General features: G+C 45.8%; 1 protein-coding gene across 2 annotated transcripts in view; it reads left to right on the forward strand.

Moving 5' to 3' along the window:
- LOC309663964 (uncharacterized protein) overlaps nucleotides 1-15,577 on the forward strand; it is an 88,158-nt gene extending 72,581 nt beyond the window's left edge. Inside the window, exon 5 of one of the 2 annotated variants that reach the window (XM_082468802.1) lies at nucleotides 9,481-15,577. In XM_082468802.1, the coding sequence (XP_082324928.1) occupies nucleotides 9,481-9,516 (36 nt within the window). In that variant the 3' untranslated portion in view covers nucleotides 9,517-15,577. The remainder of the gene's footprint in view (nucleotides 1-9,480) is intronic. The other variant, XM_082468803.1, reaches the window with a different exon arrangement.
- The last annotated feature ends 3,268 nt before the right edge of the window (nucleotides 15,578-18,845 follow it).

An 18,845-nucleotide genomic window follows, 5' to 3' on the forward strand; every position in this document is an offset into this window, starting at 1 on the left:
ATTCTGAGGGTTGGACTTTGTTCTAGAAGCCATGGAGAGTCTGTGATAGGTTTTTTTTAATCAATTTTTTTAAATTGAAGAATAGTTGATTTACAATGTTGTGTTAATTTCTGCTGTACAGCAAAGTGATTCAGTTATACATATATACATTCTTTTTTTATATTCTTTTCTATTATTATTTATCATAGGATACTGAATATAGTTCTCTGTGCTATACAGTAGGACCTTGTTGTTTATCCATTCTGTATATAATAGCTTACGTCTGCTAACCCCAAGCTCCCACTCCATCCCTCCCCCAACCCCCTCCCCCTTGGCAACCACCAGTCTGTTCTCTATGTCCATAAGTCTGTTTCTGTTTCATAAATATGTTCATTTGTGTCATATTTTAGATTCCACATATAAGTGATATCATATGGTATTTGTCTTTCTCTTTCTGACTTAATTCACTAAGTATGATCATCTCTAGTTGCATCCATGTTGCTGCAAATGGCATTATTTCATTCTTTTTTATGACTGAGTAGTATTCCATTGTGTAGTATATATATATATATATATATATATATATATATATATATATATATATATATATATATACCACATTTTCTTTATCCATTCATCTGTCAATGGACATTTAGGTTGTTTCCATGTCATGGCTATTGTGAATAGTGCTGCTATGAACATAGGGGTGCATGTGTTTTTTTGAATTATAGTTTTGTCTGGATATATGCCCAGTAGTGGGATTGCTGGATCATATGGTAATTCTATTTTTAGTTTTCTGAGGAGCCTCCATACTGTTTTCCACAGTGGCTGCACCAACTGACATTCCCACCAACAGTGTATGAGAGTTCCCTTTTCTCCACACCTTCTCCAGCATTTGTTATTTGTAGACCTCTTAGTGATGGCCATTCTGACCAGTGTGAGGTGGTACTTCATTTTAGTTTTGATTTGCGTCTCTCTAATAATTAGTGATGTTGAGCATCTTTTCATGTGCCTATTGGCCGTCTGTATTTCTTCTTTGGAGAAATCTCTATTTAGGTCTTCTATGCATTTTTTGATTGGTTTGTTTTTTTGTTGTTGAGTTGAATGAGCTGTTTGTATATTTTGGAAATTAACCCCCTGTCAGTCGCATCATTTACAGATATTTTCTCCCAGCCCATAGGTTGTCTTTTCATTTTGTTTATGGTTTCCTTTGCTAAGCAAAAGCTTGTAAGTTTGATTAGGTCCCATTTGTTTATTTTTCTTATTTCTATTGCCTTGGGAGACTGACCTGAGAAAATATTGATATGATTTATGTTAGAGAATGTTTTGCCTATGATCTCTTCTAGTTTTATGATGTTATGTCTTATATTTTAGTCTTTAGGCCATTTTGAGTTTATTTTTGTGCATGGTGTGAGGGTGTGTTCTAACTTCACTGATTTACATGAGGCTGTCCAACTTTCCCAATACCACTTGCTGAAGAGGACTGTCTTGCTTCCTTTGTCAAAGATTAATTGACCATGGTGTGTGTTTATTTCTGGGCTCTCTATTCTGTTCCATTGATCCATATGTCTGTTTTTGTGCCAATACCATTGCTGTTTTGATTACTGTAGCTTTGTAGTGTCTGAAGTCTGGGAGGTTTATGCCTCCTGCTTTGTTCTTTTTCTTCAGGATTGCTTTGGCAATTCTGGGTCTTTTATGGTTCCATATGAATTATAGGATTATTTATTCTAGTTCTGTGAAAAATGTCATGAGTAATTTGATAGGGATCGCATTAAATCTGTAGATTGCTTTGGGTAGTGTGGCCATTTTAACAATATTGATTCTTCCAATCCAAGAGCATGGGATATCTTTCCATTTCTTTGAATCATCTTCAATTTCCTTTATTAATGTTTTATAGTTTTCAGTGTATAAGTCTTTCACTTCCTTGGTCAGGCTTATTCCTAAGTATTTTATTTTTGGGCGTTTGATTTTAAAAGGTATTTTTTTTTAGCATTCCCTTTCTGATATTTCATTGTTGGTGTAAAGAAATGCAACCAATTTCTGTATGTTAATCTTGTATCCTGCTGCCTTGCTGAATTCGTTTATCAGTTCTAGTAGTTTTTGTGTGGAGTCTTTAGGGTTTTCTATGTATAGTATCATATGTGATGGGTTTTAAACAAGGAAGAGGCCTGACCAAGGCTAACAAGTGGGAAGCAAACATGGGTCTTCTCATTCCCAAGCAGTGCCCCCCATGAGGACCCCCCACCCTACTTCCAGTCACGCAGACCCCCAAATGCCAATATGTCTTCCTCTGCCCCTCTCGTGTCGAGTATCACCGATAGCTCCTCACCTGAACAGTGAAAGAAGGGTGAGGGGGCCTCTTTTGATGATCCTAGAAAAAAGAACTGCATCATTTCATATGACCTACTTACAAACCTGGGTGCCTGTAGACCATCGATATAAATTCCTAGTTTCTATCATATTTATTTTAGTTGGTGACTATGAATGTTTGAACAGCTTACAAATTTATGGTCAGAAAATATTAGCTCCTAAACACTGCAACCCTGCACCCCAGTCACCTCTTTAAATTCAAATTGTTTCCCCATTCCATCATTTGCGATCAGAGTTTTCATCTCAGGCAGATTTGTACAGGTCGGCCCTAGACCTGGGATTTATTTGTGCCCATAAACAAAACCCCAATATTAGTCACAAGCTATTTCTGATTCTCAGTTAACATTCTTAAACATCTTGTATCCCAGGGGACTCTTTGCCCTGTCATATGAAGATCATGTTTCAAGATTTATATTTCCCCAAAGAAGCAAGTAGATCATAAAACCTAATGTATTCCGTGGTTTGGAATGATAATTTCGCAAAGAGGTGAAGGAATATTTCACTGTGGATCATTACAGCATCAATGTAAGTTGTTAATATACTACTTACTACTTCCCTTTAAATATTCATCCAGCTCCTGTTTATGGAACGGCTTCTATGTCCCCCAGTATGGGCTGTGGGTGGGTCATGTAATGGGGATGGGGGCAAAGCTGGGGACAGCTCCCTGACTGGAGTGGGAGGGCTGTGGATGGAGACAGAAGAGAAGCTGGCAGAGGCAAAATGACCAGTCGTGGGCAGCATGCTGGAGACCACGAGGGGGGAGAGCTTTGGCAAGGAGAAGGGGCAACAGCAGAGTCCAGGCATGATGCTGTACATGGCCACAAGGATGTCTGTCCCTGGAGACTTGGCCGTGATGGGCAGAGGTATACACAGAGTCCAAATGCAGAGAGGATGAGGAAGAGGGTAAGAAAAAGAGGTATGCGATACTGGGAAACTACTGGAACAGAGGAGGATTCAATTTAACCAATGTTTTCTGAGTACCTTTGCCTTGATCTCATGCTTGAGTTGTTTCCAATCTAGTAACGGAGCAGAGAGGCACACGGCAAAGTGTCTTTCAAGGAGGACCATAATAAGAAAACCTGGAGGCAAAGATGAAGGAACTTTGAATTCTGTCCCTTAGGAGTAATCTCAGAAAGCTTCTCAAAATGATGAGGTGGATTGTACTGTGATAAGGGGCAGTCTTTGAAAACAGGATTCAAATCTCAGCACCATCCCTTCCTAACTAAGTGACCTTGGGCCTGGGTCACTTCTCAGTGCCTCAATTCTCCCATCTGCAAAATGTGGATAATAATATGACCCACCTCTTAAGATGGTTATGAGGATGAAGTAGAATAGCATACATACAGCACTTAGTGAAGAGCCTTATGCAGGGTGAGAGTGCAATGAATATTAGTCTTTGCTATTATTCTAAGTGGTAACAGCCTAAGGACAGTGACGCTGGCTGAAGGCAAATAGGAGCCACCCTTATCTTTAGGCAAGAGAGTGATGGGATCCAGTCTTCATTTTAGAAAGGAGCCTAGAGGAGGTTAATGCTGGTGTCACAGCTAGGGAAGAGGGAAGCCAGATTGTGTCCTGATATAAGCACAGCAGCAAAGGAAGGCTTGTTTGAAACTGGGAAGAACTGTACCTGTATGCAGCAAAGAGGAGGGAGAGGGTAGAAATGCAGATCTTGGGAGGAGGGGGGGAGGTAATCCCAGTTCCAAGTGGGGAGTTTTTAGATGGATTCTCCTTTCCTACACGCTGTAAACTTCAGTTTGCTTTAAATTTGCACTGGAATTTAAAAATCAATGGAGGGACTTCCTCAGTGGTAAAGAATCCACCTGCCAATGCAGGGGACACAGGTTCGGGCCCTGGTCCAGGAAGATCCCACATGCCACGGAGCAACTAAGCCCGTGTGAAACAACTACTGAGCCTGCGCTCTAGAGCCCACGAGCCGCAACTACTGAAGCCCACGCGCCTAGAGCCCGTGCTCTGCAACAAGAGAAGCCACCGCAATGAGAGGCCCGTCCACCTCAACAAAGAGTAGTCCCTGCTCACCACAACTAGAGAAAGCCCGCGTGCAGCAACAAAGGCCCTACGCAGCCACAAATAAATTAATTAATTAAATAAATTTAGAAAAATAAACTGTGTGCATTTAAACTACAAGATGCACAATTAAAATAAAAAGTATGAAAGAGAAAAAGATGAAGTAACACATTTTTTAAAAATCAGTGGAAAGCATTAGAAGGTAAAACTGAAGAAATATGGGCCACACAACGTAACAATGTTCCACGGGCCACCGGAGCCACAAAAGGACCAGATGCCAACATGGAGCTGACAGAGCCTCAGTGTGCTGGAGATGAGGACACCAGAGACTGGACAAAGGGCAGCTACGGCCACAGCTTGAAGGTGGAGCTTAGCATCCAGGCCCTGGAGCATCAGGAGGGCAACCAGACCGTGGTTCTCACCACCATCCTGTTAGCCCATCGTCTGGTTGGACTAAGTGTTCTATCATTTTACCTCTGATGATAGTGGGGGGAAGGGCCACATGTGCACATGGTAATGTTCTCCAACCGTCGTTTAGCTGGGACACGTTAGGGGTGCTGTAGAGGTCAGGAACAGTCCAAGGGCAAAGTGTTTGTTTGCTTGTTTGTTTGTTTTTCTAATGGAATCAGAATCAGGGAATTTTAGTATCCACATGGATTCTATGTGTATTTATTGAGACAGGTTAGGGGGAGACAATGGTTAGAGATCAACTAGTCCAATCTGCCGATTCCATAGATGAGAAGATCAAGGCCCAGAGAAAAAGAGTCCCAAGGTTCCCTGTGCATCGGGGCTACGCTTCAGCCCCTCCCCTCCAGCTCCCCGGATCAGCGATCTCTCTCTCCCTGCCACTGCCTCCCATGTCATAACAGCTCAGGGGACACTGAAGGGTGGGAGCTACTGGAAAGGCAGAGCTGGAAGAGCACAGAGAGATCCCATCTCCTGCCCACTGTACAGATCGAGAGACTTGCCTTAGGTAACGCAGCGAGTCAGGGTCGGACAGAACCCGTGAACCATGACCAAGCCTCTCCCAGCTGCCCCACCTCCCTCGCCCTTGAGGTCTCCTGCGCTATGGGCTCCTCGGGCTCCGCCTCCCTCCCCGTGACAGGAAGGATGCTGGCAACGAACAAAGCAGCTTTGATCAAAATCTCTTGCCTTCACAAATCCATCCTTCAGAGCTCCTTAACTTCTTTGTCTCATTTAAACCTCATGACCGCTTGGTAAGACAGGCACGACAAGCAGTGTTATCCCCATTTTACAGATGAGGCAACTAAGGCTGGGGGTGAACACAGTCTGTGAGCATCAGAGCTGGGGTCTGAACCCAGTTCTCTTGTGTTCTGCCAGATCAAGTGTTTTTGTACCTCAGGAGCCATTGTTAAACTAGACTGCTCTCTAAGATTGGAATACATCCCACCCTTAAAGGTTTTTAAAAGCTCTGAGGGTGCGGAAGTCCCTATCATCTTCCCCAGATCGCCCAGGCAGTTGCGACACCCTGCCCCCCACCCCCACTTCGCCACAGGAATATCCGATGTGTGAACTACCGTCGCCCTCTGGTGGCCGATGGACAAAGAGCTCCATAGTCGTAACTCCGAGAACAAAGACCTGCCTCCTCTCACTGGCCAAGCGAGAAGTGGTGGTGGCAGTTCTTTTATTCTGGGGGCCCTGGCCTTGGCTGCCTCAGCTTGACTGACTAATGAGATGCATATCAGCTCAGGAAAGAGCTGTTGAGTGCCAGGCTGAAGGGCCGAGGAACTGAGGTGAAAACGTGACTTCTGTCGGTTGCTTTGGCAGGCATTTGGCTGAGAAGTCACCAGCCACCAGAGTTGCTCCAGTGCTCATGAGGGCAACGCATGCATGTCGGTTCCCTCTTAGGACCCCCCTCAGCCCACCCCTCGGCTGTCACTGAGATCCAGCTTCAAGGCCCAGATCCTCCAGGAAACCTCGCTCACTCCCTCCTGCTCCCCCAAAGCAGGGACAGCTTGCACGCTGGCTACCAGCCCACACCTCCACATGTCAGGGCCAGCAGGACCGTGGTGGATATCTGCTCAACTCTTACATTTCTGAAGGCGGGGGCTGGTCTTGTTCAGCTCCTGGAATAAGGCCAGGCCCGGCCTGGAGCCACTGAGTGAGTTTGTTGAAAGAGAGAAAATTCAGCCCAGCCATCATCTCCCAGGCCTACTCAGGGAATGAGGCCACTCTGGAGAAAGGCAGGCTTTGCAGCTGTCATACCTGTCAGTGCTTTGCTACAGGTTTGAAGATGAGGCCACAGAAAGAGTTTCTAGGGAGAATGGGGTGGACCGAACATCTGATCTGCAACGCTTATTTCTTCACCCGTTTTTGCAGCCTCCGCTTCTCCAAGGCACATCTTTTGGGCAAGCCGCCAGGGAGGATCGAGTCCGCGGGACCTGGGGTTGATTCTGGGGGAGTTATCCTGGTGCTTCTTTTTCTCATTTAGACAATAAGAACAAATAATATTGATTGACAGAGGTTTCAGACATTAAATGAGAACTGATGAAGAGCTGTTAGTATCACGGTCAGTCTTCTGGAAATTTCTGGGCTCTGAGCGCTGGGTAGGCATTTCCTCCCAAATGATTCATTCAGTCACTGCTGCAACAGTACAGCATAGTGACCCAGAGTCTGGGCACTGGAGCCGGACTGCCTGAGTTTGAGATCTTGCTCTGACGCTTCCCAGCTTGGTCACCGTATGTGTGTTACGTGACTCACACGGCCCATCTAGAAAAGGGTGATGGCAGCAGCACTCACACCGTAGGGGTGTTGTGAGCATTAAATACATGAATACACGTAAAGAGATGAGAACAGTGCCTGGCACTTAGGAAATGCCCAGAAAAGTGAGCTCTTACTGCATTATTATGTAGAAGCCGCTTGTCATGAGGTTGGCTCAGCCTGGAATGGTGTACCTCAAAGTTGGAGCTGAGCTGCCTTTTACATAAAAATTGATCTTTCTAATGCACATATTTGGTATAAGCTTCTTCACCCTGTGGTCAACATGCCACTGATGTGAGAGGAAAAGTAAAGGAGGCCTTAAAGGCATTTGCTGGTCTAATATTTATTGAATTAATTAATGCGGGGGGTTTCTATGTAGATTTGCACTACATGTGTGGATTTGTAAATGAGAAATAGGTAACCTACAACTGAAATATTGAGTGTGATCTCGAACCTGTAACTGCACCAAGCAGAGGCCAGTGGCAGATATGGAAGCCATACATCTACTGAGAACCCTGAAGACCTTCGTACCAACCCAGGACCATTTAATATTTTCATTAATGACTTGAAGGATGGAATCGAGACCCAGCTAATCAGATCTCTGCATGATACGAAGCTGGAAGGGATCTTAGCTACTTTGGAGGACAAGATTAAAATACAATCCAAGCTTGACGAATTGCAGAGAAGGACCTAAATCAATAAAGAGACTGGCAATAAAGATAAATGCAAGCCACTCTGAACAGAGCTGAGAAAATTAGCCAAATACCGAACGGTGATGAGAGAAATGAGTTTTGAGGGGGCCGGGAGGAGCCACCTGGATGTAAATTCATCAAGTTGTACTCTTCGTAAAGTGAAGGCTCAGCTCTGTCATCTAGTGGATCTCAAACTTCAGTGAGTATGAGAATTACCCAGAAACCTTGGGAGAATGCAGATTTCCAGGCCACAGCCCTGAGATTGTGATTCAGTGGGTCTGAAATGAGGCTAAGCTGGTTCTGACGCAGGTGTTCCATGGGCAGCGCTTTGAGAAAGCTAGAGCCCAGCAGATAAGGAGGCAGCCTCTGCCCACACCACTATTGCCCAAATATTTACTCTGGACGCATCCCGTGGGACACTCTGCAAGAAGTGACTTCCATCTCTACAAGCTTGGGGATGCTGTCTTTTAGAAAGAAAAGTAAAAAATCACAAGATGAGCATATTAATGACTCCAACATTTTCTGCAGCAAAATAAACAGCTTCACTTGGTTTAATCAAGAGTTTCCCAAACTTTGTGACCTGGGAGCCATTTCTTTATGTAACATCCAACAGCATCTTGTGGAGCACACTTCAGAAAATGTGATGCCCTTCAAGCCCCTCCCCCACCAGATTCTCCAGGATTTCTCAGTCCTTTCATTGCCCTGTGTTAAAACTTATCCAGGGGGCTGGAACTTGAAATCCTTTTAGATTCTGCTGTATCTCCTCAACTTCCCTGGGTCTGAACTTTCCTCTTACATTTTAGGAGAAGACATGTTACCGAGTCCAAGCTCCCTCTGCTCGCCGCACGACAGGCCAATAAATGAGAGACGAGGTGTTGAGGGAAGGAATACGACTTTATTCAGAAAGCCGGCAGACCGAGAAGATGGCAGACTAAAGTCTCAAAATAACCATCTTATCGGGGTTTGGATGCCAGTTTCTTTTATAGTTACAGAGAGGGGGTGGAGATGAGGAAGTAAAGTAAAAAGGCCATAAGTTTTGCAAATATCACCTGGAATGGCCAGCCTTGGTAGGGGGGGGATGTGTTAATTTCTTCTTTCTTGTAGCCATCCGCAGGTGGACAGGGTCCGGATGTTTGCCTGAACAAAGGCACTTTGGTTAACATTCAGGCAGAGGGGCAGGGTTCTCCGAGGCAGGCCATTATGTATAGACAATATCCTTTTAATGAACAAAAGCAGCGGAAAGCAAAGGTTAAAGTAAAAGAAACAGATCCAACATGTAGTCAGATCTGGCTCTTCCCTGTTACAGATGGAAGCAAATTAGTTAGAGCTTCCAGTCTTGGGCTTTCTCTTGCCTAGTAACAGTGCACCACGCATCGCAGGTTGAGGAGGAGAGGGGGAGCGCTTTGCCTTCTTTGTTCATTGTCTTCCTTGAGCTTGTGTCACAAACTGCTACTTGCCTGGTCATGGTCTATTCTCTCCTCTCCCTTGGTAACAGAATCTCCCTCATGGCTGAATGCGGCCACATGCCACACTACAAAACCCCATGTCTCAGCCTCCTTTGCAGATGAGGTGGTCCATCAAAAGTACACAGAAGTCACTGGGGGGGGGGGGTTTCTGGGGAATTACTTTAAAGGGGGCCGACACATTTGGAAGGCACCCTTTGTGCTCTTCCCCACATCCTTCTTCTTCCCAGCAGGAGCACTGGCAGCTACCTTGGGCCATGAGGTGAACTTGCAGAGGGAATCCACTTACGAAGGATGGCAGAGCAGAAAGATAGAAGGTTGTGATAACATGGTGAGGCCACCAGAGCAACCCTGCACTGCCCAAGAGGAAAAAGCACACTCCTGTTTCGTTTAAGCTGCTGTATCTCAGGTCACTGCTATCAGCAGTTAAATGCAATTTTGAACTCACATGGAGCAGAACCAGCAAAATTTTGGTTCTTTTCCACAAATCTCAGCCACAGTGGGCTACCATCCTGACCATGTCCCTACGTGCCCTTGCTGCACCTCCTGCATGTCTGTGTGCACGTGTGTTCTTACTGCATCTTTGGCATAGAGCGGTTATGTTTGTCGAGGCTGGCACCATTTCCTGCACAGCCATGCCTGTGCCTTTAGCTGCCTCTCTCTTTTCTCCTTTATTGGAATTAACTACAGAATGGAATTAACTCAGAATGACAGTTTTGAGAGCTTCACATCCCTCTATAATGAACTTCTCTTTTGAAATATGTCTTTAGAACAGTCTTTTTCCTAAAATTTTATAACCTACGTTCCTGTCTGAAACCAGTAAGCAACTCCTAAGAAGAAGTGGGTTGAGTGGAAACTTCCCCTCAAGAATTCCCTTTATATCACCCATGAGACTTGCTAAAAAGGAAAGAAAAATCATGTAATTATAAAGAAAAACAAGAAATGAATGTAATCAAGAGTCAGAAGGATACACATGATTCACTGCAGTGATGCGTCAGAGGGCAGAAGGGTCCTCTCTGCAGCCACTGCCCTCACTCCCACCTGGCTGCCTCCCAGCTCCAGGGCTCCTTGGAGCTCTGGTCTGGGATGCTCCCCTCTGTTAGAGGTCCCACCCAGCCTGGGGCCTGAATTTGGCCATTTAGGTACCTGCCACAGGACAACAGGAGATGTTGCAGTTCCCTTCTGCTTCTGACCACAAGGCCTCAAAGCAACGCAAAGGTCTGAACTTCTCTCCTGTTCTTTGACTGGGAAGCCTGCTTGCAAGGAGCTTTCTTCCAAGTTCAGAGCTAGTGAGGCTGTTGCATTTCTGAGAGCTTCAAATGGGAGCTCTCCTGGGAGAAGGAACTAGCGTCCACTGAATGCCTGTGGGCTGACCGGCAGCTACTCATCACTGTTCGCCTTCAGTTAAGCCCACTCTCATCCTCTTCCTGATCCCTGAACCGGCTTCACTGACTTTGCCACCTGGTCTCCGCAGGTATTCACGTTGTAAATCCGGATGTACGTAACACAAACCCTCGCAAAGCACCTATTTTCGCCCAGTAATACAGGCGGCATGTATGCTAAAACGGCATGCTGCTTAAAACGGGCAGGAGCCTCATATCATGCATTGTACATCCCCATCGCCTCCTGGTGATCGAATGGATGAATGAACAAACAAATGAATGCTGAATAAATATTGAACAAATTAAATACTTATAAACATGTACAAACCGTGTTACTCCCATAGGGAAGAAGTTTAAGGTGAAACTCGAAAGGTTTCACTGGAGGATAATCAGACTCTCTCTCCCTGATACTCAAAACAAAAACTACCCTGTTCTTTCCTGAGTAGCTCCCAGATGATATCCTCTCCTTGTAAATTAATCTGTTCCCTCTAAAAACGTCATGAAATAGAAGAGGTGGGTGTCTCTGAAATGTCAAGTCATTTTTTCAATATACTCACTGGGTTGCTTATCAGATGCCTTGTGCTTCATCTTCAGCATCCTTTGGCCAAATAAACCAGTCAGTGCTCAATTCTCCAATAGACTGGATAGCCCAGGGAACAAACCCTCAAATCTGATTACAGGAAAATTCATTACTTTAAGTCCTCCCTCAGGGTTCGGAGCTCATAAAAGAAACCTCCAGAGGCCCTGGCTTAGGGGAAGAGAGGCCCCTGGGCTGCAAATCTACAGATTGGCAATAATTAACCTGAACTAATTATGGTCAAGCCCCAGGTCAGTCTTCCCAGATCAAGGCTTCCTCCTGACAAGTGGGCTTTCAGAGCAAGAACTTTTCACTCAAACACAAAAGGATCATTCAGCAGATTTTAATATAAAAGAGCATGACCCAAAGGCATCCTCTACCAGGCAGAGACCAGCCGGGTAGGAGGCTCAGGGGCAGGGACACAGAGCCCCCAAAGGCAGATGTGCAAGAATGCTTTCCCTGGCCCTGGTTATGAGATTCCTAAGGATTTTTAAACAAATACTACCACAAATATCAACACAGAAAGACAAACAGCAGGCTACGAAAGGAATGTACTTTATATTTAATATATTAAAGGATCACATGGAAAAATAAGAAAAAAAATTTTTCCTAAAGAAAAAATGTTAAATTATTCGGAGAGATAGTTCGCTACGGAAACAATAGCCAATCAACACAATCAACGTGGTATTTTTAATGTTCAACTTTAGTAATAAAATCAAACAATGAAAGAACTTTTTGTCTTAATAAATTATTAAATTATGGATATAATGCTCATATCCATAGAGTAGTAAATTGGGCACGCTCATACAGTGTTAGTGGGAGTATAAAGTGATAAATCCTGCAACTTTTAGAAGGTGATTTGGCAATAGATAACAAAAGTCTTAAAATACGCATATCATTTAAACTTTTGATTTAAGAAATTTATCCTTAGGGCAGTGGTTCTCAAGCAAGGGCAATTTTGCCACCCAGGGGACTTTTGGCCATCTGGAGATATTGATTGTCAGGACACTGGGGGAGGGATGCGCTACTGATACTGACATCTAGTGGGTAGAGGCCAGGTAAGCTGCTCAACATTCTACAATGCATTCTGCAATGAACAGCCCCACAGGGATAAGAATTATTGGTCCAAAACATCAACAGTGTCATTGTTGAGAAACCCTGACTTAGGGGGGAAAACTCAAGTAAGTACACAGGATATATATACAAGGATATTTAATGTAGCATTTTACAAAAAGTTAAAAATTAGAAACAGTGATCAATAGAGGACTAATTAAATAAATCATACTCCCTGCATACACTAGAATACCATAGAGCCACTAAAAGTTAAATAAATCTGTGTTGATTGATATAGAAATACATTCATATAGTGCTAAGTAAAAATATCTGGTTTCAGAATCACATGCCTAATATAATATTTTTGTATGCATGTATATGTATAGAAAAAGTCTGAGTGCTTTCAACCACCATATCACACATTTGACAGTGGTTTTCTCTAGGTGGAAACATGATGGGTGATTTTAACTGTTTATTTTAGCTTATCAGTGTTTTCTATTTTTCTTCCAATAGCATGGCTAATGGGGACCTTATAATGTTTAGGAGCAAGGACTTTATGATCAGACACCAAGAATTCTGGCTCAGTCCTTTCCCAGCAATATGAATACCCGAAAGATCTGGTACCAAGGAGCCCACAGCCCACATGCCAACAAGCAGCTAGGGCTGCCCCCCAGAGAGCTTCATCCCAATCCCCATAAAGTCACGTCATGACACGATGTCAACTAACCCCTTTTCTCTTCCTGGAAATCATCCAATGGCAACAATTTTTATTGAAACTGGAGACAAATAAAACTTAAAATTATGGAAGGGCTGCCCAAAGCAGTGGAAATAGAGCAGGAGAATGAACAGGGGAAACGTATGAGGAGGTGGAGAGGCGGCAGACCTCCAGGAAAGCCAGCGAACATAATTCTGAAAATGCACACCCCATGACATGCAAAACTGGAGTAGCTTGTTTATTGCTGTGGGAAGGTAGGGGTTATCAGCTAGCATGAGGACGCTTTCTGGACATGGTTTGGTTTTAAGAAGCGGGTGGGGGGCGGGGGAAGGAATCTAAGCGAGAGATCACCCAAACTTGCTGTATTTGCAGGAAGCAGTCTTCCTCAAGCAACCAAGGAGAAGAGGGAATTTGCATGGCAAAAACAAAACAAAAAAGCAAAACAAAACAAAAAACCCACTGCTCCCCCACAAAAACAAATGAAAACCAGCTTCTTATCTCCATTGGCTTGGGAGCAATAAAGGGTAAACAAACTTATGTGCAATACCTTGTATCGTTTTAAAAAAAAAATCACTGTGCTGGGGACATGGTGGCGAAGCAATCAAGCATGCTCCCCATCTTTGCAGAGCTCACAGTCTGGTGGCGGAGCCAGAAGTTAGTCAAATAGTTCCACAAATTGCAAATGTGACATGGTGGGCAAGAGCTTGGACTTTGGAGGTGGACACAGTCGCCCGCGTAGCCTCTCACAGAGTCGTTGCTCATGTGCCAAATGGACACGTGTAACAGCCCTGCCTCGCAGGGCTGCTGTAAGGCATGCAAGACGCTTAGCGCCATGCCCAGCATAGAGTGGGCGCTCACTAGATGTTTGCTGTTGTTATTAGTAGTACGACTGACAGTAGGAGCAGCAGCAGCAGTAGTAAGAGCACAATGAAGGGCAGACGAAATTTGTGGGGTGGGGCTGAGGGAGGTCTCATTTAGATGGTGGGTCGTGAATGCTTCTTTGGGGAAGAGCTAGAGGGGACAAAAAGAACACTAGTCTCCAGGAATTTACAAAAACCTTGGGAATGATTCAGATTCCGCTCGTGCGTGGCACCAATGTCCTAGCCGAGCTTAGCTGGATCCCAGGGGCCGGGAGACCCCCCGCCAACATGACATCTGAGCCATATGATAAAGCAGAGACCCCCTCACCCACCCTGTTCTGCCTCTCTGTCAGCAGGTGCAAGCAGCCTGGCAGGAACTAATGAAATGTTTACTGAAAAGATTAGCTTGTCAGTGGAGCTGGACAGATGGCTGTTGATGCTCTGCTCGTCCATCATCCCTACCCCATCTGAGACTAGGTGTGGGAGCAGTTCTCTCTGACCCAGAACTCAGGGTAGGGGCTCAGGCCCCAGGTACAGTGCACACAGGAAATGATGTCTGCAACGTGAGAAGGTCTCTTAGATCTGTGACATGGTCAGAGTGGTCTCTGAGTCACTGGAAGACCCCTTCTCTGCTCCCTTGGATTGTTGAGCTCTGGGATCATGGGAAGAGTGTGAGAAGTCTCAGGCAGGAGTTCACATCCTGCCTTAATTATTTTGTGACCTCAGACTCTGTGAGTTTCAATTATTCTCATCTGTTAAATGGGGGCAATAGTGCCTACCTCATGGAAGTGTTTCATGCCTTAAATCAAGAAATGGATATCAAAGTTCTAAGAACCAACATTGCTGAAGGGATGTTCGTTTGATTTTTAAAAATGAGAAAATTGAGGCCGAGATGCGAACTCTTGTCCTAATCCATGGGTTTTTCCAATGTGTAGTCTGGCTTGTAGGGTGTTCTAAAGAGCTTGACCCTTGACCTGGGGGCAGTGCTGAGCTACTGAAGTGTGCCATTTGATAAAATATGGGTTTAGCAAGATCACTCTAGCGGTAGGGAGGTAAGACTGGAATTTGTCACAGCTCAAGTCATGGCAGTGGGAATAGAGAGGTCCTTTGGAGACTGAATGTATAGGGCTTGAGGATTAATTGATTGACTGATTGGAAAGGAGAGATGGGGGGAGGGATGACTCCCATGTGCATGGGAAGCCCTAGGGGGGAAGCAGACAAAGGGAAGATAATGAGCTCATTTTGAACATGGTGAGTGTGAGATGCTTATAAAACTCCCGAGTGAGATGTCTGCCAGGTGGCTGGAGATGAGCCTGAGCTCAGGAGCCGATCTGGACTCTGTATAATTCAAGAGGCATCGTTGTTATCACCCGTCACCACCAGCAGCAGCAGGAGCATCTAGTTGGTAACGGACGCCATCACCTAGAGTGGGTGGTGCTGCCCGTGGAGAATGCTTGAGGAGGAGACAGACAGAAAGGGATGGCTGGAAAATGAAGAGTGGTTCCATGGAAGCCAAGGGACAGTGAGTTTCAGGAAGGAGGGAGGGAGTCATCAACCATAGAAAATTCTAAAAAAAAAGGGTCATATTTTTTTAAAAAACCCAAACCGAAAACATGTCTCCTGGATTTAGTAACAAGGAGCTTATTTTGAATTTAGGAAAGACCGTCTCTATGGGGCAACTGAGAGTGGGTGGGAGGTTGAGAATATACAATGAGTGTAGATGGCTCAACACAAAAGAGGAAGAGGGAGGGAGGGAGGGAGGCTACAGCTGGAGGAGGGGGGCTGGGGAAGCAGTGCCCTTTTAAGATGGGAGTCACTTGAAAGTCTTCCACTGTGTGGGAAGAATGCAGGAGAGAGTGAGATGGTCAAGTCAGAGAGGAGCAAGGTCCCTGAGGAGGCACAGACTCAGAGCCCAGGTCGGGGACCCAGGACACCTCTGCAACTAAAGGGCAGCCCTGTAGGCAGGGCAGGCCCTGTCCCAGCAGGAAGGAAGGGAACAAAGCAGAGCCCCTCCCCCATGGTGTCTACTTTCTTGGGGAGGGAGGTGAGGTTATCTGATAAGGATGTGGAGGGATGTGTGAAGGGCTTGAGGCATGTCAGGAAATTGTGAAACAGTCGCTGGGGGGAATGGAAGAGAGAGAGAGGTGACCTCGGGCACTGCCAGGCCAGGAGGAGGCCCAGCTGGGATGGAGACCAGGAACGTGTGCAGGAAGAGAAGAGCTGGGTTTGAGTGATGCCCAGGATTCAAACGGGCAGGACGTGGGAACTGATGGCAGGCGGGGGTGAGGGAGAAGTGTCTGCCATGACCCTCGGATTGCTGGGCTGTAGGGTGTAGGTGCCATTCAACCCACGGCACACCTGGGGAGGGGCCGGGAGCGAGCCTGGAAGGGCGTTTTAGAGCAGGCTGCCCGGAGACACTGCGCCTGCTGCCCACCCTCCTCATGCCCTCCGAGAAGCCTCTCGCTTCTCACCCTTCATCAGTCAGCATGAAAGCTGACAAACCTGATCGTCTGGCACCTGGGGACCAGAGAGGATGCTGCCTCTACATTCAGACCACCGCCAGTGCACAGCGCGGCGAAGAGCAGCCCAGCCAGGGAGGCAGCCAGCTGCTGTCGGAACCTGCGACTCCGGGCAGTTCTCTCCTCTCTTCTCCACCTCAGTTTCCCCATCTAGACAATAAGAAGATTGTTCCCAGAAATCTGTAAGGACGCCGGTCAGTGTGGACATTCTTCAAAGTGAAGTTTCACTTACGAGTGTGTTTTTTATAACCTGAGGTGCTGGAGGGGATGGAGGGGGGAGCGCAGAGCCGAGCTCAGAAACACAAACCCACGGTTAGCGGCGAACCGTCTAAACAAGATCTGAATGTGCAACGTTTCCCATTAATTAATGGCTTCTTTTGAGGTTATTAAGTTAGACTGGGTAGGTGTGTGGCCTTTCTTTCTACTGCCCTTCCAATTAACAGGCAGTTTTCTTGGTAAATGTTAACGTAGAGTAATTGGGCGTTCAGATGAGGGACATGCGGGGGGGGGGGGGGTGGTGGGCAATGCTCCCTTTAGTGTAGGTTAATTGCTAGTAAGTGTTGTTCCTGCAGCTCTGGTCCCCAATGATTAATGGCCTGGGAGTCCAGGCTGAAACCCCTGAGGGTCTGCAGAGGCTTAACCCCTCAATGACCGAGATGAAGGCAGAGAAAAATCCCAGCAGGTCTTCCTGGGTTTAGGAACAAGCCGGTGGTGTGCGCCTCACCTGTGAGACCAGCCAGTCAGCTCTCTTCCCACTGGTCTGTTCTGAGAGTCAGCTATCCATGGAGATGTGCTGGCCATCTGTAGCAACAGGGATGGACCTAGAGATTATCATACTAAGTGAAGTCAGTCAGAGGAAGACAACTATATGATATCCCATGTGGAATCTAAAAAAAGGATACGAATGAACCTATTTACAAAACAGAAGTAGACTCACAGACGTAGAAAACAAACTTTCGGTCACCAAAGGTGAAAGGAGGGGGAGGGATAAATTAGGACTCTGGGTTAACAGATACACACTACTATAAATGAAATAAACAAGCAGCCCCCTATTGATCACCTCTCTGCTCTGAGAGTGATCTCATCCACCCCTACCCCTTCCCAACACACACACCTTTTCCCTTTCCCCACCAACCCAGGTGGATTCCTGGCTTCTCTCTTCTTTTTAGAAAGTGTAGAAAATTCAGAGGAGATGCTGTCCAGTCTCCAGTGCTTTCCCTCACAAGATCAATTCAGGGCACTGGAATCCAGCATGGGGACATGACAGTGGGGGAGGGGAAAATGGGCAGAGAGTGGACAGACCATTCAAGGAGCATTCAACAATCTGCTTCATTCTTCAGCTGTGACATCTGCATTCAGAGTTTCCACAGACAGCACCAGGTTTGGGCTAATGGATGAGACCACTGGGCAGCCACTGGAGCACCAAACCCTATCATACAAAGGCCCCAGAAAGATACAAGATGGGAGAAAAAGTGAATTTACTGGAACTCCACACAGATTATTCTGTGTGGTTGCAACATTTCAATAAATCTTTCTTTTTAGGGAGAAAGGAATAACGAGTCCGCTGAGGAACATGCTTGTAAGAAACCATCACAAAGCAGAGTGAGCTGAGCTTTGGTTTTGTGGGGGATGGTATGCACGTTTGGAGACAGAGCTCAAATTGTCAGCACCGAAGAGGAAAAGGTGAGCTGAGGGCTGTCACCAGCAATACTCCTTCTCAAACAGAGCTTGGCCTCTTCTCTAAAGAACAGCTTTTTGGTACAGCACCATTTACGTAAAAATAGAGAGGGGCTACATGTGTGTATGTACGTTTATGTATGTATGCGTGCACTCATGCATGTATGTATTAGTCTATGCACGAAATATCCCTGGAAGGATCCAGCAATATGTTCACACTGGTTGCTTCCAGGGAGGAGAACTGAATAGCCCAGGGACTGTCTCAGTTAGGAAATAGGATAGGCTGCTACAAAAAGTGACCCCAGAATACAAGACTTAAACAAGACAGCATTTCATTTCTCTCTCACAAACCAGGGCTGGTATAACAGTGATGAAGTGTCAGGGACTCCCTAGGCTCCTTGCATCTGTTACTCTAACCGTCCCTACAGCGTCGCCCTCCCCTGCATAGATGAGGGTGGCTCCCCACTTTGTCTGCATTCCAGCCAAGAGCAAAGAGGAAATCAAAGAAGCAGGGGCACATCCATGCCCTTTAGAGGAGCCAGAGCGAGACTGAGCAGCTGCTCTTCTCACCTGCCATTGGCCAGAACTCAATCACTTGGCCACACCCAGGAAGTGTCCTCCTTAGCTGAGCAGTCACGAGCCCAGCTAAGATTTGGAGCTTTGTTTCTAAAGGAAGAAGGGGAGAGAAGATATAAGGGGACAGTTAGTAGTCCTTATCTGGAACAGGATGAAAGGGATATTTCCACTTTATATATCTGTCTTATACCTTTTGAATCTCATAAATTAAGAAAGACTCTTAAGTTTGAAAAACT

This window comes from Balaenoptera physalus (assembly GCF_965194825.1).
Source record: "Balaenoptera physalus genome assembly, chromosome: 7".
NCBI classification, from domain to species: domain Eukaryota; kingdom Metazoa; phylum Chordata; class Mammalia; order Artiodactyla; family Balaenopteridae; genus Balaenoptera; species Balaenoptera physalus.